This window comes from Amphibalanus amphitrite, unplaced genomic scaffold (genome assembly GCF_019059575.1).
Source record: "Amphibalanus amphitrite isolate SeventyFive unplaced genomic scaffold, NRLGWU_Aamphi_draft 001505F_arrow, whole genome shotgun sequence".
NCBI classification, from domain to species: domain Eukaryota; kingdom Metazoa; phylum Arthropoda; class Thecostraca; order Balanomorpha; family Balanidae; genus Amphibalanus; species Amphibalanus amphitrite.
Window position 1 is genome coordinate 75,731 of NW_024882998.1, and position 27,035 is coordinate 102,765.

Sequence of the window (27,035 nt, forward strand, 5' to 3'; positions counted from 1 at the left end):
AACTTTTTAATGAATTTGGTATGAAATATCGAATCTTATGCCAGTTCACAGTTCGAACTTTTCGCGCACAGCCGTCCACTGCCTCCATTGCTGGGATGTTTCGGGGAGCAGGAATGGTTTGGTGCCGGGCGCGCTGCCTTCCGAACGTGAATTAACGATATTATCGTGTACAGTCCATGATAATTGAAAATGCTAGTATTACAGTTCGAAGTTCCAGTTAATATTAACTACCGTCTTTGTATGTGACAACCCCCAAGAAAGTTATATCACTGAGGGTCTAATGATGCGTACTTGGTATTCAAATAAATCGTCCACTGGCCCATTTTCCACAATCACCATTATAAATACTCGACATGTATTGAGTTCCAGGCAGGAAATCGTAAAACAATCGGAAACACGAGAATCACACGTCAATTGAGGCAAAGTAGTTCGCACGCAGGCAAATGTTGCGGCCACTCAATACTCGGCACAGGTACGCAAACGATCACTGGTAGAAGGCAGGTGAGACTCACGGGCTTCACAGTTCCGGCGGTCCCCTCCTCCGGTTAGCAAGATGTGCCTGGAAGGTAGACACTGTGTAAACTTTGATAGGCCATGTGAATTGACTCGTCATGCTTAAAAAAAAATGTTCGTTTTCAGTGGTGTGATGTGCAGTTTAGGTGTTAGCAGACCGCCTTCTACCGAAAGCATTGAACCAATTATCTCTTATCTCTCGGCAACTGCAGCGTCAAAAAGACACCAATTTGGGCTGAGACGGGTCGGTTTCTTACCCTGAGGTCTGGGCGTAGACGGATCAGTTTCTTACCCTGAGAATCTGGGCGGAGACTGGTCGGTTCAGCAGGTCGTAGGCCAGTAGCAGCACGTGCCGCACAGTGTTGTGAAGCGCTTCTCCGCCGTAACCGAACACGTCCAAACCTGTGGGAGGGGGATAGGAGGGATGGGAATAGTGAGCGATCTGTCACCATGTCGATATCAAACATCAGTGATTTAAATACCGATAGAAAACACGAATGAATTATTTGATTAGCGGGAGAGCACGCAAGTACGGCTCTCTAAAGAATATGCAAACGACATCGTGACTGTCACACAATTACGCATGAATACTGAACAGCAGCTACCAGTTTTGTTACCTAACCATCTTTACATTATATGGCACTTATGCATTCGCAACCTCAAAAGAACTTCTATCAAATAGGGGAGGGTAAACGTAAACTGCCAAATCGTGCAACTTGCAAGGGAAATTCCACTGTGTTCGAAATATGTCAGCCAGGTTCAGCAGCAGGAAAGATCAGCGTGGGGCAAGGCGCGCAGCACGATGCAAAACGAGGAAAACGGTTACGGTTGGCTAGTCACACTGTCGCCGTCCTATGGGGGCGCGAAATGGGTGAAAGAATGAGCTACCGACTAACACAGCATTGGCGTGGTGAACCAGAAGCACAAAAACATAAGAAATCCGATATCGAAGAAGGAACGGTTACGAGTTACGACATACTGAACGACTTTTGCTTCGTTCGATAAAATTACGTGATCATGCGCAGACCTCTGCATATATGGGACATGGGTCCTCAGAGCACCTACCGAATTCGAGTCCCATGCCGGGGTCTCCCTCGTCGTTGGCGAACTGCACGTCCTGTATCACCTCCTGCAGCTTGTCCAGGGCGGCGTCCTTCTGCTCGTCAGTCTTCGCCTCCACCACCCGCTTCATCATCTTGCGCAGAGTCTCTGCGGGAAGCAGAGCAATCTCAGCACAGGCGGGGACAGTCACCATACCACGACCTCAGGATTTTGGGGACTGGGGAGTGGGGACAGTCACTTAACTACGAACTCAGGACGAGGCGCGGGGATGAATACTGACCATGCAGGGCGGGGGCGGGGGCGGCAACCAGCCACGAAATCAGAACGGGCGGAGACAGTGTCCAATCACAAACCCAGACAGTAACCACACACGACTGTTGTAACCTGAAACAGTTCAGATGACCAGCAAAGTGAGTAGTGACTATATCCTCCACTTCTCCTGTTCCGGCTTCCCGTGCGTGCTCCGCTTTCCCTCCCCTCTCCATGCCGCAAAGTGTGTCCCTCCCCCACCTCTCCCCGCTGTGCCTCCCTCACCTCGTTATCCCTCCCTCTCCATCCCCTGCCCCCGCCTTGCCGTACGTGTTCCTCCCTCCTTCCCCTCCCGTCTCTCACCGTGCGTCTCGGGCACGTTCCGGTAGCCGACGTCGTGCTCCTTGTCGTACGGCACGACCACGCCCAGGCCCTGCAGGGTCTTCCCCAGTACCAGTTTGTCGCGCTGCTTCATGGCCGCTGTGCGCGTGTCCAGCGTGAATGAACACCGGCCCGCCCAGCTCCTCAGCTCCTTCTGAAGGTGCGAGAGCGCGACCTTCTCCCCTCCTTCGGCCGAGCCCAGCTGAGTCGATACCAGCTTACTGGGGAAATAAAATACATGCGTTACCGTGTGCGTACCGGGAAGTTGATTAGCATGCAATTATATGTCGAATATCTCGCAACAACACAAGCATGAAACATAATGTGCATCGTCGAATTAGCGAAAATTTCGTGTTAGATGACGCTCTTTTGAAGGAAATAAAATATTCATATCACGCAAACAAACCAATTACAACACCGATTAGACAATCTCCCGCCGTTTCCGCTTCCCACTCCCGATACTGAATCTAACACCATCCGGAGACCGAACCCGAGACTCGAATCCGGACCGGACCACCTTCCGGACATCGGACCGGACAGCCTCCGGAAACCGAACCGGGCCGGTCCAGACACCGTACCCGTGTGTCTGGCGAAAGTGCACCCCGTGGTACACTTGGCGAGCACTCGTACCGGACCGTCTCCGGAACACCGGCCGAATCACCTCCCAGGGGTGTAGCCCGAGTCGCCTGACAACCCGCCGCGCCTCTACCTGACACAAAGCACGCACACAGACTGATACCACACCGGTGCGCTGGCTACGTACTGCACGGCGGCGAACAGGTTGTCGCCGAGGACGGAGAAGGTACCGTTCTTCTCGGCGCTGTTGGCCACCACCTGGACGGGCAGCTCGGACGGCTCGTCCCGGAAGTAGCCGATGTGGTAGCCGCTCGCGTCATCCCCACACAGCACAGTCTGAGAATGGGAGGGGGGGAGGGAACGTGAAAAGGTTTTAAAGATAGTTGCAAAAATATAACTGATGAGTTGATGACCTTACAATGAGTTTGATAAGTGATAAGCCTAATTTTAGTGGTTTGTAAGGTAAGTGATAAAGAAAGCTATGAATACTAAAGTACACTTAATAAGACATCTTATGAAATCAGGTTAAATTATGAAATGAAGCTAATGCTGCTCAGAACTCATAACAAATGTCGATTTTCCATCATAAGTTGCACTGTTTCACATGGGCAGCATCAGCTTACCTGAACCTCAGGTGGATCATAATAGTATCTACAGTAGGTGAGGTAGAACTCCTGAGTTCGCTTCTTTGGCTTAATACGCCCCAGGAGAAGCAGGAAAGGACCTGCCAGTTTCAGGCCACAAGCTGAGAGAGCATCTGAAAATGTGGCTATGTCATAAAACCAGCCTGAGACTCATTGATCAATAATGTTCCTCTTCAAAAGTGGTATTTCCTGTTGTCAATATTCAACACCCTCCAGTTTCTTTCAGCTAATGGCCATACAATAACTATTTTCATTTTAAAATGAAATGTTCTGATTTTCATCCAGCACAACCCAAGCAAACATGTTTTGTGTTGACAAATGGCATACAAACCCTGAGGTGCATCCTTGTCCAGAGACTTGCAGAACTTTAGGAAACTGTAAAAGTCCTTTGGCATGTCAACCAGGAACTTTTGCTTTATGTTGTCCTTGTCACTGATGAGACTATCTGGTAGGATGGCCGACTCATCCTCTTCCTCTGCAGTCTGGTTCTGCTCTTCCTCCAATGGTCTGCTTTCATCAGCTTCCTCTCCCCTGGCATTTTCTGTATCTCTGACAGGCACAGCCTCAGGCTCTGGTGACATGTTGTGTGATGAGGCAGCAGGAGCAGGAGCAGGAGCAGGGTCTGTAATTGACGATGCATCTCCAGCTCCCGGATCAGTCTCCTTTGGAGAATCGCCATGGCAAACTCTCTTTGGATCTGGAGAACTGGCATCCTGTTGAAGAGACAATGTAAAGCATTAACTTCATATCAATATGTGTAACCTAACATGCAATAAAACACTGGATTCAGATGTCATTAAGACTGGGATGAATAAGCACAACTTTCTTGAAACAGTATGAGTAAGCAGGTACCTATTTATAGCAGATCTTAAACATCAGGCTGAGACATAACCACAGCTCTCACTCACATGTTGAAGTCTCTTTGATGGATGTTTGTACTTATCCAAGTGATCCTTATTTTTTCTGTAGCAATTGGCCCCATATTTGCACACTGGTTTCTTATCTATATTGGTTTGGTCACCATTGCCCGCGTCCATCTCAACCAAAGTTGAGTGCCTCTGACAGAGGACAGATCGAAGATTTAACTACAGGAAACCAGCTACAACAAAATCCCTGTTGATCCCTGTATACCCCTCTGAGCACGGTATATAGAGAACTCCTCTGAGACCGTCCCGCCGTTGATTCCCGCGCGAGTTTGTTTACTACTCGCGCCAGAAATGCTTTGCGCAGTTTTCGTCTGCAATACTTTGACTTTGTGCACTACATCGATTATTTATTTTTTGGCTCAAATTTCTTTTCAACGGCAACGGAATGTGGCGTATATTTTTCGTTGTTATTTTTAAAAATTATTTTATAATTGATCGAAGAAAAATATAGGAAAAAACACCTCTCAAAACGCTAAAAAAGTCAAAAAATTAATCGATTAGTGGTGAGTGAAATCGAAAGCCTTCATAAGTAGACGATGCTTGTGCACTGTAGCTGAAATAGGCGTTTTTGGAAGTTAATTTTGCTTTGATATTGTAAATATTTGTGGGTAGTGGTCCTGAAAAATGGCAAAAACGTATGATTATCTTTTCAAACTGTTATTGATTGGTGACTCAGGAGTCGGGAAAACATGTGTGCTCTTCAGGTTTTCGGAGGACGCCTTCAACTCAACCTTCATTTCGACTATAGGTAACTATGAATGCTTTTAGTTACAGCTAACACTTTTTTTGTTGCGTTACCCCTATATATTTGTTAGAATTAATTCATTTTCCAATTAAAAATATGCTAATGAAGTAAATAAGATTTTTTGGCTTAGTTAATCTTCTGACGAAGCTGGTCTTCAGGGCCCTGTTTCTGAGCGCAACGCTACAGCGTGCTATGCGTATTGGTGTATTAGGTTTCCACAGAATCATCAACAAACTATGATTGATGTTCATAACATAACGCTGGAGCATTGTTGTAAAGTTGTCTCAAACTGCAGTTCTGCACCAATTCTTTAGTGCAACTTAGCGCCACTGCGCAGCACGCTGTAGGGTTGTGACTCTAAACGGGGCCGTGGTGGCAGGCTGTGGCAAGCCAGTCTGATATATATGCCAAACTTCAGACTTTGTACTCTGCCATAGACTGGTAGTTATGCAAACTGAGGGTTGATGGCAGGGCCAAACACAGCAAGCCTGTTTAGTGGGGCTCTGTCCTGTACCATTCCATTCAAAAAGTTTGAACTGTATTTATTTTAAAAGTCAAAGTGTGATCCTTGCCTGTTTTAAATACATTATCCCTAAGACTGACTCCTTGTTTACCTTGCATTTGTTTAATAAATTTAACATCTATTGCTTTGCTCATTTGTTTATTTGTCTGAAAACAACCATAGATCAAGGCCCAGTTATGGCTGCAGTCATACTGGTGTTTTCAATTACTGTCTTATACTGCTGTGACTTGAACTTCAACAATCATGCTTTCTTTCCAACAGGCATTGACTTCAAAATCAGGACAATTGAACTTGATGGGAAGAAGATAAAACTTCAGATATGGTATGTACACATAGATGTGACCACTGTCAGTTGTTGCCTATGTTTCAATTATGGGTAAAATCACCATTTTATACCCTATGCTCAAAGTTGAATGAATACCACACCATATTGCCACTAACTATATCTCAACATTGAAAATTGTTCATGCAATCAGTAAATGCTAAAAAATAAGGCACACTACAAGCAGAAATAACCAAAGTAAATCCACATAAATCTAACCTCACCTAACCTTACCTAACATGACATAACCTTACCTGACTCAACATGTGGTTGGGTATAACTTATAGGTGAATGTTTTTGTGTGAAAAGTACCTATTGTAAGTATCAATGTGTGGTCTCACTTTTTTACCTTAGAAAGATATGTTCCTTCTTTTTATGTTTTTGTTTTGTTATTTTTTTAAATAGTTTTAAAGGGTGCAAAAGGAGGAATTCACCCAGTTATGTGTTGTGTTTTGGCCATTTGTTTTTGCTGTGATTGAAGGTAGCATTTTATTCTTTAATATTATTACTGGGACTTTCAGTTCAGGATGTGTCTTGCTTTACCTGGACTCTTTATTTGAATAGATAGGTACCATTTTTTCAGTAGTTTTGAATGATGGTTGTGCTGTCACTGCTGGAAATGAATCTTATGCTGGGATTGGTACTTTTATTATATGGCTCTTTAAGTCTTTACCTACATCATACATTTGTGTGTGTAACTGTACTATGGTATTTACCTAGTAGCTATCAATGAGTGTCTAATGAATTTTTAACCCATGTGACATGACTTAGACCTATGTCCACTCTTCTTTGTGTTTTCCTTTTGGCATCATGTAACCTGATCAGTCATCACTTGTAGTGTGCTGATGGCATTTTGTGACCTTTGGCTAGTTGGTGTCTGAAATTGCAGCTAATATTGTCCTTTTCACTCAGATCTCGGTTAACTTCGTCGTAGCTGTTGTATGAACCCTCCACTTACCATGGTGAGATAGTTTTTGAGAGTATGTAATGTTTTATCTATTAATTTCGAAGTTAACTAGCTGTGACCATTTGTGAAAGTCAGGTGGCTTCTATTTAGGCTGCAGTGAACTACTAACCCCAGCAATGGTTTTCAACATTGACTTAGATTCTTCATTTGGGCTTAGTAGTAGTTGATTGGAGTGCATGATCTGCCTGGAGAGTATAACACTTGTTCATAATTACTGGTGAAGATAGGATAACAGCTACCCACAGCTCGTCGGGTTGTACTTTTCCCTGACTTTGAATGGTGTGTGAACTGAATTAAAATCGGTGGTGTAATCGATAAATAACACCTCTGTCAAATCTTGCTCAAGCCCAGTATCTATTCGCGTACTCATCAACCGACGCTGTGCTCCTCATTTGAGACGCTGTTGCTGTGGGGATGCCAGGTGCACAGATTGCTGCTTAAATGTATAGGTGCTTCATGTATAGGTGATAGCGGTGAGGCCGTCTCGGGACTCCATTATACAAGTGTGACTGAAACCGATATCTAATTAGCTTGATGAAGCTGTGTCCCCTTGCACCGCGTCATCCGAAGCTGTTAATGGTTCGCTGCCGTTCTTTTCGAAATGGAAGGCTCATTCCCAGAGTGATATCGATCATGCATTTTTTAAGGTCGATGAAAATACTGACTTTTAGTGCTTTGTATTTCGAGCTCGTTTTGGCGTTCATTCATATCGGGTGGAAACTTCAACTGGCGTCTAACTGGCGTCCAACTGAGCAGACGTCCAAGTTGACGTCTAACTTGGCGTCTAACTGTTGGACGAAGACTTCCAAGCCAGACGCGTCTAAAGTTAGCTGTCGCTAGATAGACGCAGCCGCCGTCCAGCTAGACGTGTCTAAGACTTAGACGCGTCTAGCTAGACGCGAAATGGAAGTCTCCACCCATCGTGATTTAACAGATAAACCTCGTATGCGATTCACATGCTATATTTTTCATTCACTTCTTCACAAATTAACGTGCGCTCACTTCGATAGTTATTTCTGTGGAGGGTCGGGTCGCTGGGACGAACGTTGGCGAATGTCTGGTCTGCTGAACCGGTTAGGCGCTTCTTCTAATGGAGGGGGTCCGGGGTCATTAGCAATGGTCGCGCAGGAGATAAAGCTGGTGGACGTGTGAACATTGCCTTGATTTGTAGACACCATTCGGTTCGTATCATACTTTGTATCGTGAGTTTGTCGATCTGGCAGATCGGCATGACCCAAACACGCCACCAGCATGCAGTGCTTAGCGTGGGTTGACTTTAATCATTGGTCAACTCAGCCATTGATCGCCTATCAGAAATTGAATTTCTTTGGCAACTTTTGCTACCTCCGGCTATCCGCTGTAATAATCCAGGCGGAGACGTATCACACGCCCCATGTATTTATACTCGTAGACTCGGTTTGTATCCCATGCTCCGGTCGGTAAAGTTTGAGGCACCGTTGACTGGTCGAGTTTGGCAATGTGTGTGCCGACTGGCGGTGATTGTCGACGTTGCTGACGTCGATAATGGTCCTCTCTGTACAACCGCCGACCGGGGTCCGTCGGCGGGCACTGCCTACGGCCGTCGGCGGGCGGCTCGGGTCTCAGTGCTCTGTCACTGTCTGTCAGCCCCGACTGATGGCCTCACCGCCCGTCCGGCAGCAGTGCACGCCGGGCGCGGCTCTCTGCCGTAGAGAGCAGACCTGTCGTCTACGAATCGCCGGCCTGTCGTGTCGTCTGCTATAGACCGCCGGTCTGTCGAATCCCGTGGACAGGACGCGTATGCTCTGTATGTAACCTCCACTGACTTCAGTCCGCAGTCTCTCGTGGGCAAAATATCTTCCGTGTGCCCTCCCGTGGACCGGTCGCCGACCTATATCGGCTTCTGTATTCCACTTGCCGATCTACGTAAAGCTCAGATGTGGCACGGTGCGCTGACAATTTTAGTATTTTGTGTCGTGCTGCTATTTCGCATAATCGTCTATGCATTCGTACTTTTTCGTCGGTGGCTCATAGTTTGCCGGACTCACGAACCCGGTACCGCTTATATGCAGATTGCAGAGTTTACCCTATCTTGTATAAACTGAGTTGGTAAGTGTACTTACCATCTTGAGGCGTTCGTGGTTCAATATTGCGAGATACGCCGAGGCTAGTTGGACGAAGTTTTCAATCAATTTGTTAAAGTTGTGGTTGAGCACTGGCTGCTAGGCGCTAACATGATTGTGGTTCGAAGCTGCACCGTAGTACACATAAGAAAACTCCGTCTCTTATGCCGTTTCTCCATAGGCTTTCTGCATCACTACCCCAGCGTCGGTCGGCACGTCCTGGGACGCCGCCTGACTACATGTCACTGGGGACCACTCAGCATCATTTCTCTCCCTTCCACCCCACCGTCACCCCTCCTCCGCCTGGTCGGACCCGGTCCTCCCTGACGACCGGCGCGGCGGTGCGTGTGTATGTCTGTGTGTGACGGCGGTCTGTCGTCTGGGCGTGACAGCCGCCGTGACGGGCGGACGGACACCCCGTGACGGCTGGAGTTCCGTGGCGGGCCGACGGACACCCCGTGACGGCTGGGGTCCCGTGACGGCTGGGGTCCGTGACGGACGGACGGACACCGTGACGGCTGGGGTTCCGTGACGGGCCGACGGACACCCGTGACGGCTGTCGCGCCGTGATGCGGTTTGGAGCCGTGGGCGGTGGTCTGTGCGTCCGATCCCGTACGAGCTGCAGCCGCCAGCGTGGTGCCCGATGGACGGGAAACACCTCTCATTGGCTCATTCAGCTGGTCAGTGAAGCATGACTGGCCGACAATGCGACGCGTGGGCGGGCGGACGGACATGACAATTGGCTGCTGGCATGCGTCGTAATTGTTGTTTTACCGATGGTTGTTGGTATGCGCCTTGTATCATTGTTTGTGAATGTTGGCGCACTTTCTTCGGCGTAATATCCGGATATTGTTGAGATATTGTGACCAACAAACTTTTTCCTGAAGATTCGGTGTGTGGTACACTATCCATCATGTTTATATGTTTCGGCTTTAGCAGATTTCTCGTGTGGAGAGAAGCCTGTCAGCCAGTATTGTTTAATATCCGCGGTCAGCTGAAGACGGCCAGTGGTCGTTGTTTTCCATTAGTCCGGCGCGGCGCTGACGGGGCGCGCAATAACTCCCCGGGTGTCGGCGGCGTGTTCAGTTCGCATCGCTAACCGCTCGCGGCGCGATGGATGACGCCGCCGTCGGTCCGTCTCTGTCGTTAGCAGAGCTCGGCGTCTCTTCCGGTGGGATGGTTTCCGTGATCACTCGCGGCGCGATGGTGGGCTGCAGGAGGCCAAATGGACATTTCTGTTTTTTTTTCTCATACGCTCATAGGCAAGATTACTTTACTAATAGCTCACAAGCACAAGTTGGAAGCATGGTGACCCCGCGATTCCGCGGTGCCCTCCCGTCTCCCCCTACTCCACATGGCTTCATAGCACCGCTCCGGTTATCGAGCGTTGCTGTGGTAACTCGATGTTGCGCCTCGCGAATATGGAACGCAAATCGTCCAGCTGTTGCAGGCTTCCCATTGTTTCTGGTATTGACTAATGTCTGCAATGTTTTATTCCCACATCTTCTCCCTGTCCCTTATTCATATACACACAACAAATACTTAAACCTCTCGCTTCCCTACTTTTTCGCTCTCAGTCGTTCTTGTTCCTTTTTCTCCTTTTCTTTAAAGTTTGCTACTGTTAACCCTCTTCTTTTTCTCAACCACGTATAGTCGACTACAGAATGATGTTCCACATTTCACAGTCAATTGTTTGCCTGGAGTGGTAGGCGGTGCCGCATCACACGGGCTGAGCTCACAAATTATAAGCTTTGTCCCAATGCTCACAATCGACACGCTTAATTGCGTGATAAACAGCACAACTTAGCGCTCTGGTCAACTGATAGCTTCTGAGGAGTGGAACATCATTCTGTAGTCGACTGCCTCGTCTGCTCTCCTTATAGCTCCTGTGCTTTTTGTTCTCTTCTATCCCGTCGTTTTGTTTTGTAAATCCTTGCCAGTCCAGTGCAGCAGTCCAGCTCTGCCAGTGCCGACGGACTCGACTACCGGTGCCGTAGGTGGCAGCACTGTGCCTCGGACCGCCCGTTCCATGTTCCAGAGACCACGCCGATCTGGAACACGATAGTCTTGGTAACGACAGTTTCCAGATTTAGCACCGACTGCCGTCTCCACATATGAAACAGGAGCGGCGCTCAGCGCGCCCTGATGGACATGAGGCCGACGTTTTTGTCGCATTACCGGCCGATCCCGGGGGCGGTGATGTGGCTCGTCTCTCCGGGTCCGATCCATTACTGGTTTAGCTGGCCGCGCTCTGTCCGTGTTCTGGGCGGCGGCCGATCGGCCGTAATACCCAGTCTGGACTCTCCCCGTCATTGGACGCGCACGGGTGTCGTGTTCGGCAGGGATATCCAGTCTCGGCAGAGGATTGTCGTCATTGCGCTGGGCGTGTGTCCGTCTGTGATCGGGCAGAATTGCGGCCGTTACGTAAATGTCCCGCGGGACGGCGGTTCGTTAGGTCGGAGGACGGTACATGGACGGGGCCAGCTGCGACGGCCGATAACGATAGGACTCCGTGTCGTATTGTCCCCGCTGCAGCTGCAGTCCAGTGACTAGATATTGCGGCTCCTACACTACACGGCAGTGTTGAGTGTGAATGGCATTTTCCGAGTCTGCTCATTTCGTGTGTATGGATGGAAGTATCGATAGTTCCGGGAATCCGAAAACATGCAAGTAGCAACCATTACCAACCAATCTTGTTGTGTGTTTATTTAGGTTGTTCATTCTCATTCATAGCATGGGTGCCATCAACTTGATGCCGAGTGTGTTTTTCATTGTGGAGCCTGGTTTGGCTTTCATTGACTTGTAAACATTTATTTTTATTCTTCGTAAAAAACGTATTTAAAACGCACTTATTTATGTCCACAATGGACAAAAACTTTTTTTCAGCGACTAACCTACAACTGTTTTCGTTTAAACCCAGACCGACCAGCTCCATCACAGACCATTTCATGTCATTCTCCGAAACTGTTCCCCGTGTTCCCCGCTGTAAAACCGTTTACGACATTTGGCTCAACTTAACCTCATCGCTTTGGTAGTAGCTTAACTGCTTCTCATTCGGTTGTTTGTTCTTTTTAGGGCATCCCACACCCTTTGAACCTAATTCGTTTCGTCTGATCTGGTACAAACACGCCTGTGGGAACGTACGCAACACACCAGACCACCGGTGCCTTTCTCTAGCGTCCCAGAGCTCTGTCTTGCCCCTCCCAGTGTCCAACCTACCTCTGGTCCAGTGTTGTCCCGGTGGCCCGTTTCAGCCGTGGCGCGCTGGTGGCCGCGCTGGCCGTCTGTATTGTGGCGCGCTGGGAACCAGCTCACCTGGGACACTCCAGTGGAATGGTGGCTGGAGCCTCCCCTCCCCGTCGGCTCAGTGGAACCTCCAGGCACTCCAGTGCCGTGGAATGGTGGCTGGATCCCCCCTCCCCGTAGGCTCCCCCCGGTAAACCTCCAATGGAACCTCCAGACACTCCAGTGCAGTCAGCAGTGGAATTGTGGCTGGATCCCCTCTCCCCGTAGGTTCCTCCGACCGCGTCCGTCTGTGTTTCTGCAGTTCTCTTTTATCTATGATCACTCTCCCTCCTCTCTTTGCTCCCTCTCTTTCTCACTCTCTCCTTTCTCTCTTCTCCCTCTCTTTCTCTCTCTCTTCTCTCTCTCCTCCCGCTCTTTCTCCCTCTCTCCTCTTTCTCTCTTCTCCTCTTCTCTTCTCTCCTGGCTCCTCTCTCCCTCTCCCTCTGCCTCTGTCTCTGCCTCTGCCTCTCTTCTCTCTCTCCCTCTCCTCCCTCTCCCTCTCCCTCTCCCTCTCCTCCTCCATTTTCTTCTCCCTTCTCTCTGCCGAAGCAGCTGGACCAGTTTCGGACCGTGTCAGAGGCGGCACTGACATCTCCCCCAGGGAACAATGCGAGAGCCATTATATGGCAGTTTTTCTGGTGCTGTCGAGTCGTCGCATTACAGTGGAATGGTACACGTTTCGTGTGCGGCTATGCTGGGGCTTTGCTGAGGCCCGTTGGCAGGCTTGTGTAATGGAGTTTTTACCAATCTGGATATGAATGCATTCAGTTGTGAATATGCATGTGTTTTGATAAAAGTCCTCATCGCTCCTTTTATTGCTGCCTTGTTTCACCAATTGAACTGAGTCCGTTCGGGTTTGGTTTAGCGCCGACCGTTGGGTGCTGTCCAGAAGGAAGGGAAATACTCCTCCAAATGACACTTCGTTCGTTGTAATCGTATGCCAAGCAGGCCGTCCGTTGCACCGTCAAATTATGTGACGACGTAACTTGGTAACTGAGCTTATCTTTCAGCCGTCATGTTCGAGCGATACGTATGGACCCGACACCACCTGACCAGATCGAACTCTGCTTCCTCGATCGACCCCTGGCCCCTGACGTGACCTGACGTTCTTGATATCCTCCTTCAGGGACACAGCGGGTCAGGAGCGGTTCCGAACCATCACGACGGCCTACTACCGCGGCGCCATGGGCATCCTGCTCGTCTACGACATCACCAGCGACAAGTCGTTTGACAACATCAAAAACTGGATCAGGAACATCGAGGAGCACGCATCGGCAGACGTGGAAAAGATGATTCTCGGAAACAAGTGTGATATGAACGACAAACGGCAGGTGAGACGCGAGACGGAGCGTTTCCAAACGGGGAAGGTAGGTGGTTTTACCTAATCGCAGACTGATACAGACAGGAGAAGACGTAGGCCGGATGAGAGCTAGTTACCAACTCGTTTCCGTCGGTGATTGCTTCTTTCGTGGACCTGTACAATGCGAGTAGGATGGAGAGGGGCTGAGACTAGGCTGCTATCAATGCGAACTTTCCGGTAATCTTCAGACGGTAATTGAACTGCGGTGGCAGTGATTTCGGAAAGGTGAGTTTCCCCGCCTTGGTGGCAGTTGGCACCCCGGTCAAGTTGAAAATAGAATACCTGGAATGCCTAGTTTTACCGCTAAAGTAAAGTTGCGACGTCTGACTAGAGTGATTAGTTGCTTAGTTAAAGTAACAGCCCCTGAACTATCTGGCTTTTGTTTTCTGGTCATGTTCTGTTCTGTGTAACCGTGCCGATGATGGGTATTTCGATGGACTGTCGTGCCGAGAGGACCCTGTCGGCCCTTCCTGCCCCTGCGCTGTTCTGTCGGCTCAGTCAATGGCCACTGCCCTGCTCGGTCGTCTCTCCCCCCCCCCCCCGTCCGTCGGTCGGTGGGGCTGTGTGTCGGCCATGGACAGTGACGGATGGCCCCGCCGGCTGGCAGGAGATGGATGGGACAGGTAGCCCCTGGGCCGGCATGAGCGCACGGGGATCGTCTTATGCAGAGCAATGCTATAACATGTTTCGAGATGTTACCCTGGATGTACCCATAGTGTAAATGACGGTCATTGGGCGTATAAGATGGTCTTGTGGTCTGCGTGTCACTTGTCTTTTGATTGTTGCGAGCATAACAAGCTTTTTAACGCTAGTTTAGAATAAGTATGGTATGTAATGCATCTTTAATTCATCCCCTGATACTCAATTTTTTTTTAATGTGTCATACTTGGTACGCCTCGCTATCACATGCTAGGATGAGGCGACCCTTCTCAAAGTAACCCACATCTCTGCATTTCTCGTCTGTCTCCGCTGACATGACTGAAATCATCACGGCTGACTGAGTCTTCTCCCGTCAGGTGTCCCGAGAGCGCGGCGAAGAACTGGCAAACGAGTACGGCATCAAGTTTCTCGAGACGTCAGCCAAGTCCTCCATCAACGTGGAGGAGGCCTTCTTCACACTGGCACGGGACATTAAGGCCAAGATGGAGAAAAAGCTGGTGAGTATGCGGCGCTCTTGGGTGCGCGACTGGTTAGTAGCTGCTCTTGGTTTGTCGCCTGGTTATCTGTCAGGCTGAAAGCCTGGTCGGATTGATTGGCGCCCGTAAACTGGAGCTCATCACCATCAACATTATCCTCGCTAACACCCTGAATGATGCCCCGCCTTTAACCCGCGACCTGGTGGGGGGGGGGCTATCTTTTGCCCCCCCCCCTCCAGACTTTTCGATATATCTCCAGAACCGCTGCGCCGATCGTCACCAAACTTTCAGTACCCTCCCGGACATCAATTTTACACATGGTGACCAAAAATGTTTCCAAAGGCTATGATAGGTTGGCCGGAAATGACGTCAGAGTGACGTCATGTTCTGCCGTTTTCGACCCAAAAAAGGGTTTCGCGGGAAGAGCTGTCAGGCCTATAGCTTTGCAAATACAGAAAAATGATAAGGACATAAAAGCTGTAGAATTGACAGGGCTACAAAACTGCTATCTCGGATTTTTGAAATTTTTGGATTTTGACCCCCAAAAATCAAAAAATGATTTTTTTTTATATAATGATCGAAAAATCCAAAAAGTTTTTTGAATATCGCAAAAACCGGAATATATGTGATAGTCCTTACCGCCTTCCATCCACATACCAAATTTGAGATTGATACCTCTTTTTTGGCGAAGTTATAGCGAAAAAACTGTTCAAAATTGATGACGTCAAATTTTCAAACTCAATTTTTAGCAGTTCTAGACCCCGTAGCGCAAAACAAAGACCACCATTAGACTCCCCGTGACGAGCTGCATCGAACCAATACCCATTTTATGCAAAACTATCAACTTTAAAATTTGACCTTTTTTGGCCTGACCTTGACCTGACCTTGACCTGAACTTCACCAGAAAGTGACCTAAGCTGTACCTGATAGTTTTATAACCAACACCATTGAGTTGGAAATGAAAAATTGGCCATAAAACATGCATCACACAACCTTAGTAAAGTTGGGCTCATGTGACCTGACCTGTGACCCTTGGTGACCTGACCTGTGACGTGACCTGGTATTGTCAGTGACCTCTAATAGCAACATATCTACTAGGCAACTGACGCCCTATCGCTGATTCTCGACAAAATGCGTTTTCCTCGGTGTTATAGCGCATTCCCTAGAAGACCCGTGAACGGTGAAACATTTCATCTTTGACCTGACCTGTGACGTCATCGGTGACCCCGAGGTCAATGAAATTTGGTTTCCCTCGACAAATTTGACAGGCCTTTCGAACGCCGTTTGAATTTTGCGGATCCGTCCATTAGTTTCGGAGATACGAGGGGGGGGGGGCAAAAAATAGCCCCCCCCCCCACCAGGTCGCGTTATAAACAGACCCCACCAGGGCGCGGGATAATACATCCTCGGGAGCGAAGGCTGTTGAAACGCTGACCAAAAGACTGACTTTGGCCTTCAAAGAATACCCAGTCACCATTAAGCTACCACTGTGCAGGAAATCCGTCTGTCGGTGTAGCCAATCAGAGCGGTATCAAAAGTGGAGAGCAGGGCGGCAGCTAGATACATCCCCTGATCAGAACTGCATTCAGTGCTGTCGGGGCGGCGGTGTATTGGGTCACTGGCCGAATATACCTCGCGTCTAGCAACTGCACCGTAGCGGAGGCATTCTCCATTTTCTGTGTCTTCCAGTGCCGGTATATGTGCGTCTCAGTGCGGCCGTGGACGGTGGGGCGGGTTTTGATTGAATCCCCCGATCCGGCTCCGCAGCTCCGGCCGCGCCGCGGTGTACGTCCTTCCAGTGCAGTTTGTGTGATTTATCTCATTAGATGTGAGCCGCGTCCCAGCCCGTCGCCGCTCCGGATGGCACATGTTCGCCCATTAAGGCCACCGGGCCATTCAAGTCTGGCTCGTTAGGACGCCCCGTTCTGACCCGGGGCTCGGCGGCGCCGCCGAGGGGTGTGGGGGCGATCCGCCTCAGCTGAATACCAGCTTAGGTCGGAGACGAAATGGCGCTACACGGCATTACTGTTGATAATGAGTGTGACTGCGAGTGGAATTGTGGTGTTGCACTGTAATTGGTTTGATGGTACGCCAGGGTATTGCTTTCATGCTTTGAGTGTGCTAGTTTGAAGCTGACTCTGTGAAGCTAGTTCAATCGTGCTTTCTCAAGACAGACTAGATTGTCTCCGGCGGTTAATGTCATTCGAGTAGTTATATGATATCTGTTGGATTGTGACCTTGCCAGTGGCCGTGTGAGCGTGGCACAAAATGCGCGACAGTTGAGGGTGAATGTTACCCAGACTCATTGATGACAGCTGAGTGGTGCTTAGCCTTAAATGATACAAAAGTCACATTGTATGGCTGGAACCAATTGACGGCAATTTTACTGACCAACTCCCTCCTCTATGAATAGGGACATTTTCATCGGTTCATTTTCTGCATATTGCAAGAACGGAATGTCTGAAAATTACTAACCGTTTTCGCTGTTTTCAAACTTCTGTGTGTTCAGTGGATATTAACAGAGCTCGAAAGTCAATTTAATGCTTCCTCTGTTGTGTTTCTTGCGTCGTTTGAACACAGCAATATCAGATTTGTTTGCTCACGCCAAAGTTTGAATAACTCTGTTCCAAGATGAAGCACACATCTCGGCAACAGCGTGCTACGTGTGTCCACAACTCAGCGGCCGCCGAATTAGATTAACTCTGCAGTGGATTTACCAGCTTCGAATCCGGTAATATTTTGGAGATTAACTCGAGTTGGGCCTCTTATATCTCAGACAACTGCTGTTGTTAAGTGCTGGTGTTGCTAAACTTTTAGCAATTTAGCATTGTTAGCATTTTTCAACCATCGTTTTCACCCGTGTTTTTATTTCCTTACAATTCACTTACGCTTTATTCTGTTCTGTGTCATTTAGTTTTAGAGGTCATGCTCTTTCCAAAAAACTGTTAATGCTGATACTGCTTGATAAGGCGCTTACGCGGGTGCCAACAGTCGAATATTTCTCTCGACCATTATAATCTGCTCTCCGTGCGTCATATCGTACCTCCATTCGGTGTGGGGATTCCTACCCGCTGCTGACTGCTGCATCAGCTCAGCTCGACACCTCGGAAATGTAATCCAGCGGCTCGCATTCCCGCAGGCTCGGTATCTTCTAACTCATTTGTGGTGTTACTGCAGTCGCGCCCGTGGGCTCGCTCTCCCCCGCGCGACACCGTGCTCTGCCGTGCCCGGTGCCTCGCTTTTGTGACTATATGGAGACACCCAGACATGTAAACTAGCGCGCAGGTTCGCTGCGAAAACGGCGCTGGTAAGGCGTCAATAGCTTATAACGGCGTTTGACAAATGGTGCGTTGTAAAATGGTGTTCAACCCTAGTAGGTCTCCCGCGCAGTTTGCATAGCAACGGCATTTTTCTTAAAATGACATACATAACCGAAAGGTGTGCTATGTGTATGTCATTGTCACTTGCATTTTGAGCTATTTCAATTTCACTGTCGCGGCCCTGTTCGATACAATATCTGTTTCAGATTAAACTCTTAACGACATTGCCTGGAGTTCGCTCGGTATTTTGTTTGTCGTGTGAATCTTATTCGCTCTGGTATTTGCCGTTGTTTGACCTTTTGTTAGGCTTGTCGCGGCACTGCTACACTATTTCTTCCCTCTGTTTGGCGCTGTTAGTTGATTAGGGCTTGAAAAAGGAACAAATGACTCCTGGGCGAAACTTTGTGCACAATTACAGAACTTCCGTGCGTGTTCGAGCTGCGATGTTTATCGAATGCCCTTGAGCCTGCAGTCCTCTCAGGTTTTCAGCAGCATTGAGTTCGGCTTTTTGTTTGCTTATTTGTGCGATAAAATGTCTAGCGCTAGTGAGGGGCAGTCTGAGCTGTAAGCTGCGAGATTGGACCGATAACGGGGTATTATCCAGGCAGAAACATTTCGTAGAAGTTTTTTTTAAGTGAAGATTCTACCATTTATTGAAGCGATGTTTATGCATGATATGTGTGGTCAGACTCCAATTTTTCGTCAATTTCAGGCTGGAAATATTTGATATTATTGAAGCATTATTTTATATCACAGAGCTCTACATAATGTTCCATGCGATGTGTGGTTCTATTATTGTTTTTGTCTGTCAGGCAGCGGTCCTTTATGTGAGCAAATATGTAGGTCTTTACTGTACTTTGTAACTATGCTATTTTACTTGCGTTACCATGTGCTGGTGTCGTTAATGCTGAGGCCGGAGGGCTCGGTAAGGTATGGTGTTCTGTGGTGCATGATAACAGTATCGGGTGTGTCCTATGCCGGAATATGTGATCGGCATGAGACTCCGTTTCGTCCAGTGCTGCCTCTGTTTGCACTGTTGCTAAGAGACCTGTGTTCAATGCTGGGGCGTGTGCCCCGTACTGCCTCTGACGGGTTCCGTTGCCTGTTTTTCATGATGCCGCGCTGGGTGAGCAGCAGCAGGTGAGCGAGGCACGTGACATATTCTCCTCTGTAATAGAGCTGTCCGTCCGTCCGTGTCGTCACGTGGCGCCCCGCGTGCCCGTCTCGTCCAGTCCGCCCAGCTGTCCGGCACACTGTCCTGCTCGGTGTTTTGTCCGTATTCTAGCCGCTGTGTCCGCCGGCCTCGGACCGCCGTGTCGCCTCGCTCCCCGCCCGGGTTGCCAGCCGCTCCTGCCGCCCCGCGCCCACACTTCCATAGGTGGTCCTCCGTGTGCGCATGGCGTCGGCGTTGTGTGGCGAGACACCTGCTGTAGACGGCTGCCGGACCAGTGATGGCACTACAATCGGCCCGAGCGCCCGCCGCACCCGGCAGGGCGACAGCCACCCCTCCCTCCCTGCCCAGACTGACCGGCCGCAGTAGTCGGGTGCCCGGTCCGGTCGGCGTCGATCCTACGCCCCGCCAGCCACCAGATGGTGCCCTGTTCCTTTTTGCATCGCTCCGAGATGGTGCGATTGCGTGTCCTGCATGCCTCCAGCGTAGCTTTTTTTGCCAGAGATCACTTGCGGGTAATTGCGTTCGTTTTGTGTGCTGTGTGTGACGTCTGTTCGACCGTATGGACGCCGCGCGGCTGGCTCTCTCGTCTGCTGTGGTGAGCCGGCAGTGCCGCGTCGGCTTCGCTTCTGTTGCCCCACTCGTTGGTGTGGGTGGAATATCTTATCTTTGCCACTAGCCTGACCCGATAGCACTGTGTTGTCCCGCAGACCCAGACAGTTTTATCTGTGGCACAGGCGCCACCGGTAATGGTGACTTCATTGCAAGTGTGTACCCACATTAAGGGTGACACGGCCAGTGTGAAGTACCTCATATCACATCAACCGCCGGTCATTTCCACCAGAGATGATGTCAAGGCTTTTGTTAATGCGTCATTTTTCTTGAAATATTATGACCAGACACAAATTGGGCTAACAGCGACCTTATCCCGTTCGACTGTGTCCCTCAATCATCATGACTTCCTGTGTTTCTTCATAATACCCGTCCACAGCGCTCAATGTTGTCACATTAATCGATTGAGCAGTCCGTTTCCATAGACTGACAGCATGCATAGCATAATGGGCCGTGTTTTCACCCGGCTTTCTGTCCAGTTCGCCCTGTTCTCGAGCCCTGGCCACCGTCGACCGCACCCGTCGATGTTATCAGTGGCTCTGAATCGGCTCGCATTTTCTCTATAGCCTTTGGGTTTCCATTTGCGCTGCATCGGCGTCTGCCGTTCCCATTGACGACCGTTCAGTTTCTAAATGCTGTCCAGCGGGGGCCTTTTCTGTCCATAGGAGTGTCCATCCAGTTACCAAGTGACGCCCAGCCAGGGTCCTTTCTGACCCACCCAGTGCCCATTCTGTCCCCAATGGCGTCCCTTTCTGACCAGTGGCGTCCAGCCGGCGGCGTTCTTGGTAAGACGGTGCGCCGCGGTCAGATGCGGCGCTGATTTCGTCGGAAATTGTGCTGTCGGCGGCGATAAGTGTGGCGCCGCCGCGGGCGCCAGTCTATGGGCTAATGGCCGGATTATACGGCGGTCCACCGCTTTATGAGCTCATTGATCGACCTAGTGGTTTGCCCGTTTGCGTGGAAGCCGCCGCCAACGGTGGCTGGTTTTAGGGTTTAATTTGTCTGAGGTCGAACGAGGCCTGCAGTTTCCGCTAATTAAGTGTGATGCTTGATGTGCAGGACTTAGGCTGAGGATCAGCCTTCCTTTGATTGGGGACGGCTTCTTGGCAAGCTGCGATATTGAAAGCTCAAGCATAGTGGAAGCCGCTTGAAGTGTTTGTTGTCATCAATGTAGGGCAGCTACTTGTACGCTGCAGTTTGATGCATCTTTACTTATTACATTGTCATGTTCGATTATCATTTAGATCAATGCTTGGAAAATCAAACCAAATGATAAGCTATCATCCGACTTGTGTTGGTATTTTCATCCAGTCTTAACACTAAAATTCAATGATGAGGCCTCTTGCACCAAACTACCTAGCTAGGTAAAATCGAAAAACCGGTTTCAGAATAAGCTAATCTAACGGTGGTAAATTTGTTTGCAATAGCCCAATGCATAATCCTACATGTGCTTGCTAAATTTTGCACGCAAATTGTTACATGTGAGACTTGGACTGGGTATACGATGCAAAATAATCCAAGCATTGGTGCAAGAGGATTTTGGTGCAAGAGGCCTCATAGGCCTCTTGCCGCTTGCCTCTTTCACCTTCATATCACTGCAAAATGTTCTAATTTCTCGCTGGATTTGGAGAAGGTAGCCTTTCTCTTCTGGAAATGACAACGCTATGCGGTTGCTCAGTCGCTGTGAAATTTGACGGACAGCGTGGACCTTCTCGAAGGAAACCCATTGTTTGAAGAGAACTGCAAAGATCTAAAGAATACCACACCTGTCATTCTGATATTTGTATGGTCTTTCTTCGTCCACCTTCCGAAGCTGGCATCCGTTGACTAGACATAATTCAATTCGGCAGATTTGAGCTTCAATTCGAATCGGCACCGATTTTGATTGGATGCTCCCCTCTTAGCAGCCGTCCCAATACTCGGGAGAAGAGGTTAGGCGGAGATAACACTGTCGATCAGCAGATCATTGATTGATAAACGCACTTTGGAGATGAGCTTATCAACTTGGAAAACTTCAAGGCTGTACTCACTCAACGATAACATCCTGTAATTGAAGGCAATGGTCCTGAAGTACTTGTGCGGAGTACCTCGAGTTCACCGGGGAAATTACTGTCCCGTCTCTGCGGTCACGGGTCCAACTCGATGTGCGTGACACTGGATAGAGGCTCCTACACCTATCCGGATTGATGTTACCAGGGACGTGTCATTGATCCAGCTTTTCCCTTTCAGACTCCTATTTCACCCTAATAGCTCCATTGCCCCATAATCGTCATCTCAGGGACCAGTGCTCTTATGCTGCTCCGGTGGCAGTCCGTTCACTTTCATTTGCATTTCTGTCCCTCCATCTCGCCTCCTTGTCCCTAGTCTACTCAACCAACTCCGTTTCATCCACTCTATCCCCGTCGCTTTGTCTCCCTGTCTTCCCATCCAGTTTCGCTGCCCTTCCCTCGCCCCATTCCGTTGCCGGTTCCATGGCGACTGACCCTGCCGCCCGATAATACCGATTGACCTTGTATCGCGGACAGGGGCGATGCGCCGCCGTCCGCGCGTCAGTTCAGGGGGACAGAGAAGTCCGGTGGGGCTACAGGGGCCTGACGGACGTCAGCTGACAACAATGACGTCATTGAGGTGCATTGATATCGACAGGTCTCGCATTAGCGTTGCTGCCAACGCCATATGGCGTGGCATTCGACGCTGTTGTCCCAACGTTTCTGTTTGAGAATCGATGTGATGTTGGCCTAAATGGATCGTTTATTCGTTTGTGGATTTAACATATCGCTGCCCGGTGTCCTTTTGGTATGGTTGTGGCTATTGGGTGTTATAGCTGCTTTTATTTTAGGCACACGCACACGTACACATGCACCTAACTGACTTGCCCGACTCACGACTGGTTGACTGGAATCGAGCTAAGAACAGCGGCAATGTTTTTCAATATGATTATAATGTCAATGTTTACTGCAACCGGGTGTTGATAATGTATGCGGCTGATGTTGAGATGAGATTTATTGACCTTGTTGTACCTATGATATATTGTGTGCATGTCATGTTGTAGCGTACGTAATGATACATTGTTGTACATTATTTACTTGCCATGTGCAATGTACCACACTACTCGTATTTGCAACGTATTGCAATACGTTTAAAAAAGTGAGCTGCGATGAGGATGCCTGGAACAATATGATTGTGCTCTAGCTTTTGAAAATCAAAAACATGTTAATTTATTCAAACTTGATGATGGCGTAATGCCGAAAGCTTGTTTTACTGTTTTAGATATTTATTTTGCCTAAAATAAAAACACTTTGACATGCGTGAGATCATTTCAAGCCTCGTTATATTAATAATAATCATGTCATCCATCCTCGCCCACATAAAAAAAATTATAGCTGCTTTGTTTGTTTATTTGTGTTGCTTTGTCTGTTGTTGGCATTTCTCAAGCTGTCTTCCCTTTTTGCTAATGTTGATCGGAAGTTTCTTTTAACTTATTTTTATTGTTTTTATTGATACATAACCAAGCGTAGAATTACAGCGCACCATCCCCAGTGCCTTTTGCATTCTAACTTGTAATGCATGGTGTTGCGCTATTGTTTTAGCATTCCCATTGTATTTTTCACGCAATCTCCGCGGCCCGGTCAGTCCTGACTCCGCCGACTCTGACTGGACTGCCCTCTGTTGCAGGAGTCGTCGAACCAGGCCAAGACCTCCCACCAGCTGCGGGACGAGGCGCCCAAGAAGAACTTTACGAGTTGGTTGGCCCGCTGCTCTATTCTTTGATAGGTATATATAGGTGCACACAGATGTATGGGCGGGACGGGAGGGTGGATGGAAGGCTTGGCCGGTCGGCTCGGGCGGCGGACGGCGCGCCGTCAGACTGCCAGCGTTCTCCAGCACACACAGACACACAAACACACACTCGACACCCCGCGCGCGCGCTTCACGCAGCCTGCTCCGCGGCGCCCGGCCTGTCGGGGAGGTGGGCAGTCGGCGCACCGCCCCCTCTCCGGCCCTGCTCGTCGTGGATCGAGTCGGAGGTGGAACGGACGTCGCCCAACCGACGGACCGACCGACCGATTCGACGGACAGAAATCCCGGTGGCTTCAATTCAGCCGGCCCGGAGCGAGTGGATCAGCGGGGCTCGACGGGCGGCGATCGCTGAGATGAGAGGCGTGGCGGGCGGCGGCCGAAGGGCCCGTGACGCGAGTGTACCGAGAGTCTGAGCGGCCGAGGTGGCCCCGAGTGACAGACGTGCTAATGGTAACGCGAGGCGGGGCAATACGGATGAGGTGATTATAGTACTGGGAGGTGTTCAGCGCGGATTTCTAGGCTTGGTCAATGTTCCATGCAGCAGCTGCCGCCGGACCCGGCGGTGACCTGGTCGCGCCGTGGACCCGCGGCCCGGTCCGTGGTCCCGCGGTCCGCTCCGGTCCGTGGTCCTCGGGTACCCGTCCCTGTTCCGCCAGCCTCTGTCGCACGCTTTGTGTGTTGATACGGAGCAGGCCGCGCCGGCGGGCCGCTACCGTCAGAGGTACGGGTCAGTCGCGGCCCGCACATTGACCGGGGTCGGCCCAGCTCGGAGGCTGTGGCGGCACCTCCCAGAGGACAGCCGCCAGCGCTACGCTCACCGGCCACCTGTGGAGGACGGACGGCAGGGCTGCGCGTGCGCGCCGAGACCAGAAGGCTGTCGGCGTTTTTAGATTCCCCCAAATTTTGGCATTGTATGCTTGGGTGTAAAAGGCACGCCGGCCATTTTATATGGAGGGTTATGCAATTGTGTTGCGGCTGCGCTGGTGCCTTCCGTACTTGTTTTGTTCCTATGCCCGGCGGCCTGCTTGTTTCCCCGCGCCCATTAGATACCTGCCTCGGATCGTTTACGGAACTAACGTACGCAAAAGGCGCTCCTGTAGCCCGTGTGAACAAAATGACTAGCGCTATCCTCTGCAGGCTCGTAAAGAAATATAGAGCATAATTTGCCGCTGTATATTTGGTGTTGCGATCTATGTCAACATTGCATATGGGTGAATGTTTTTTTCTGTTGTCCTTGTAATCATGAAATAGAGGCGACCGTATGCTTCAACCCCAAAATGGCTGTATGATAAAGACATTTCGATAAATGAAGAGAATCGTTTTCGTTACCTATGTCGATGAATGCGTTACGGCTTTTGCATGCTGGACTGGAGTGGGAAGATCAGTGAAGGCTAGTGACACGCGACTAGCTGATCAAGAAGCTGATGTTTGGTGCCGATAGCAACTGAAAAACGAAGAGCGGTTCATATTTCAGATATCACTGCAAAATGGTGTTTGATTGGTGCTTGATTTCTTGTTTACATGCCGTCGCAATGCATCCATTTCATCGCACAATCAGTTCATTTTATCACACAATCCCGACACGTCACAATCCAATCTTCAGTTATGTAAGCTATATTCAGCACATTAAAGCTATTCCCATTTCTATTCGCTGTATTCAGAAATAGCGTCCGACCGGCGTCCCACAAATGGTCTGCTCTATTTTTACCTCCCAGCAGGTCATCATAAGCTGCCATTGCAGCCTACAATAGCGACTGTTACGAGCGATCCACAGCACGTCAAAACCCAACCACCCAGCATGCTGTCCTCCCGGTCCGTTTTCGGTGACCCCTTCGACCACTCCTCCGCCTCCTCGCGGGTCGGCCGTCTTCCTCCCTGGTCCCAGCGGGTGCCTCACGCACAGTGACATTGTGCGCCGGCCACTGAGCTGATCAGTGGCGGGGAATTGTGGCCCGGCGGTCCGCCGTGGCGTGATTGACTGGGGAATGGGGATAGGATGGGAGATACCAGGGAGCGGGTGGGGAAGTGGGTGGGAAGTGCTTGGGGAGCGGGTGGGGAAGTGGGTGGGAGGTGCTGGGGAATGAGTGGATATGTCGTGGCAGGAGTGCAGGGTGAGGACTGCCGGGAAACATACTGGGGACGCCGGTGAGCTACTGATGACACTGTTAGAGCTGAGGAAAGAGACCGGAGCCACTGGGATGTTTGTTGGCTTATCGACTATTCGAAACGCCAACATAGTCACTCCGATGTCCTTGTGCGCACACAACTGCTACACGACGTTGGCCAAATGGCCACCCAAGTGGCGCGTCGCCACACTCTGCGCAGTGTACCGATAACGTCCTTCTGGTGTAGGTGCCCACTTGTTCACGCTGAACTAGCCACTCGTTCACATCCAGACGGTTGTCCATCCGGCTGGAAAAGCCGCCAGATCAGCGGCGGCGGACCTGGGCAAAGAACTCGCCGCGCGCAGCTTCCCCGTGCCTTGTACTTTAACGTAATGGCGTGGAAAGGCGCTGTGGCGTGGAATAGTAGATTGTGGCCGAACTGTGAAAGACGGGATTGATGGTGCGGATTATTTATACGACAAACGTCTATTAATCTTCCTTTACCTTCTCACTTGGCTAACTTCTTTTTGAGGTAAATTTGATTAGGTCGTGCATACTACAGCAGGCATTTTTCCTATCCTATACGTCGATAGTTTTTATGCGTCTATTAGCATAAGTACCCTGAATCCATGCCCATGAGAAGTCTCAAAGTTATGCAAAACAAAAGGATGACCATCTAGCATGTCACAGCGCGTCTAAGTGGGCGCAAATATCCCCAATAGCGTCAATAACATGAGCCATGCCCACCTGATCCTTGCGATTCACGACCTTGGAGGGACAGGTTAGCAAAAAAAAAAAAAAAAAAATAGAAAATGAGAAATATCCAGGGAAGAGGCCGAGGGCAGGTAGGAACAGAACAATCGACATGTGCTGAGAAGTAGCAGACGTTTTTGCCGTGTATTTGTGTATAACTATGGGTATTGACCGTTTCTACACCATTGCATTGTTTCGGCACTGTTCCTAGCGCGCAGAGCTGGGTCGGCTGTCGGACGCACGTCTTTGCCGTTTTCTTATGAAAGCAGAGGGACGTATTTACAGTGGATCGAATGTCCGCGTGACCTTTCAGCCACCGACGAGTGCGCGCACCACGCAGGCTGCAGGGCGGATGCAGACCCGAATGGTCTGGATTGCGGACTGGCGGAACGGTGATGTGAGCTAGCCTGAAATGACATTTTCGATATCAGTTATTACTTCGGGTTAGGTTGAGCTGTCTTGTCGCATAGGCGTTCTAAAAC

The 27,035-nt window shown here is 49.7% G+C and overlaps 2 protein-coding genes across 4 annotated transcripts; one reads left to right on the forward strand and one right to left on the reverse strand.

Moving 5' to 3' along the window:
* Positions 1-338: 338 nt before the first annotated feature.
* On the reverse strand, positions 339-4,594 carry LOC122373497 (histone PARylation factor 1-like). Its single transcript, XM_043351621.1, has 8 exons — positions 4,334-4,594; positions 3,757-4,138; positions 3,405-3,538; positions 2,969-3,117; positions 2,188-2,426; positions 1,579-1,722; positions 806-915; positions 339-559 (listed from the first exon to the last, which is right to left on the reverse strand). The coding sequence occupies exons 1-8, from the start codon at positions 4,460-4,462 to the stop codon at positions 518-520; spliced, it is 1,329 nt and encodes a 442-aa protein (XP_043207556.1). The 5' UTR covers positions 4,463-4,594; the 3' UTR covers positions 339-517.
* A 284-nt stretch (positions 4,595-4,878) lies between these two features.
* LOC122373498 (ras-related protein Rab-8A-like) lies at positions 4,879-25,006 on the forward strand. 3 transcript variants are annotated; one of them, XM_043351622.1, is made up of 6 exons: positions 4,879-5,099; positions 5,881-5,941; positions 13,422-13,626; positions 14,672-14,812; positions 19,246-19,260; positions 23,570-25,006. In XM_043351622.1, the coding sequence occupies exons 1-6, from the start codon at positions 4,976-4,978 to the stop codon at positions 23,663-23,665; spliced, it is 642 nt and encodes a 213-aa protein (XP_043207557.1). In that variant the 5' UTR covers positions 4,879-4,975; the 3' UTR covers positions 23,666-25,006. The 3 variants fall into 3 exon arrangements, with proteins under 3 accessions (XP_043207557.1, XP_043207558.1, XP_043207559.1); XM_043351623.1 differs by having other exon boundaries at positions 19,246-19,251; XM_043351624.1 differs by lacking the exon at positions 19,246-19,260 and having other exon boundaries at positions 4,880-5,099.
* The last annotated feature ends 2,029 nt before the right edge of the window (positions 25,007-27,035 follow it).

Coding starts and splice junctions, on each gene's coding strand:
- LOC122373497 (XM_043351621.1), bottom strand. CDS start 4,462: ATGGACGCGGGCAATGGTGACCAAACCAATATAGATAAGAAACCAGTG. Junction 1,723..2,187: donor GAACGTGCCCGAGACGCACG/GTGAGAGACGGG, acceptor TGCTTCCCGCAG/AGACTCTGCGCAAGATGATG. Junction 560..805: donor TCTCCGCCCAGATTCTCAGG/GTAAGAAACTGA, acceptor TCTACCTTCCAG/GCACATCTTGCTAACCGGAG.
- LOC122373498 (XM_043351622.1), top strand. CDS start 4,976: ATGGCAAAAACGTATGATTATCTTTTCAAACTGTTATTGATTGGTGAC. Junction 5,942..13,421: donor AAGATAAAACTTCAGATATG/GTATGTACACAT, acceptor ATCCTCCTTCAG/GGACACAGCGGGTCAGGAGC. Junction 13,627..14,671: donor ATATGAACGACAAACGGCAG/GTGAGACGCGAG, acceptor TTCTCCCGTCAG/GTGTCCCGAGAGCGCGGCGA.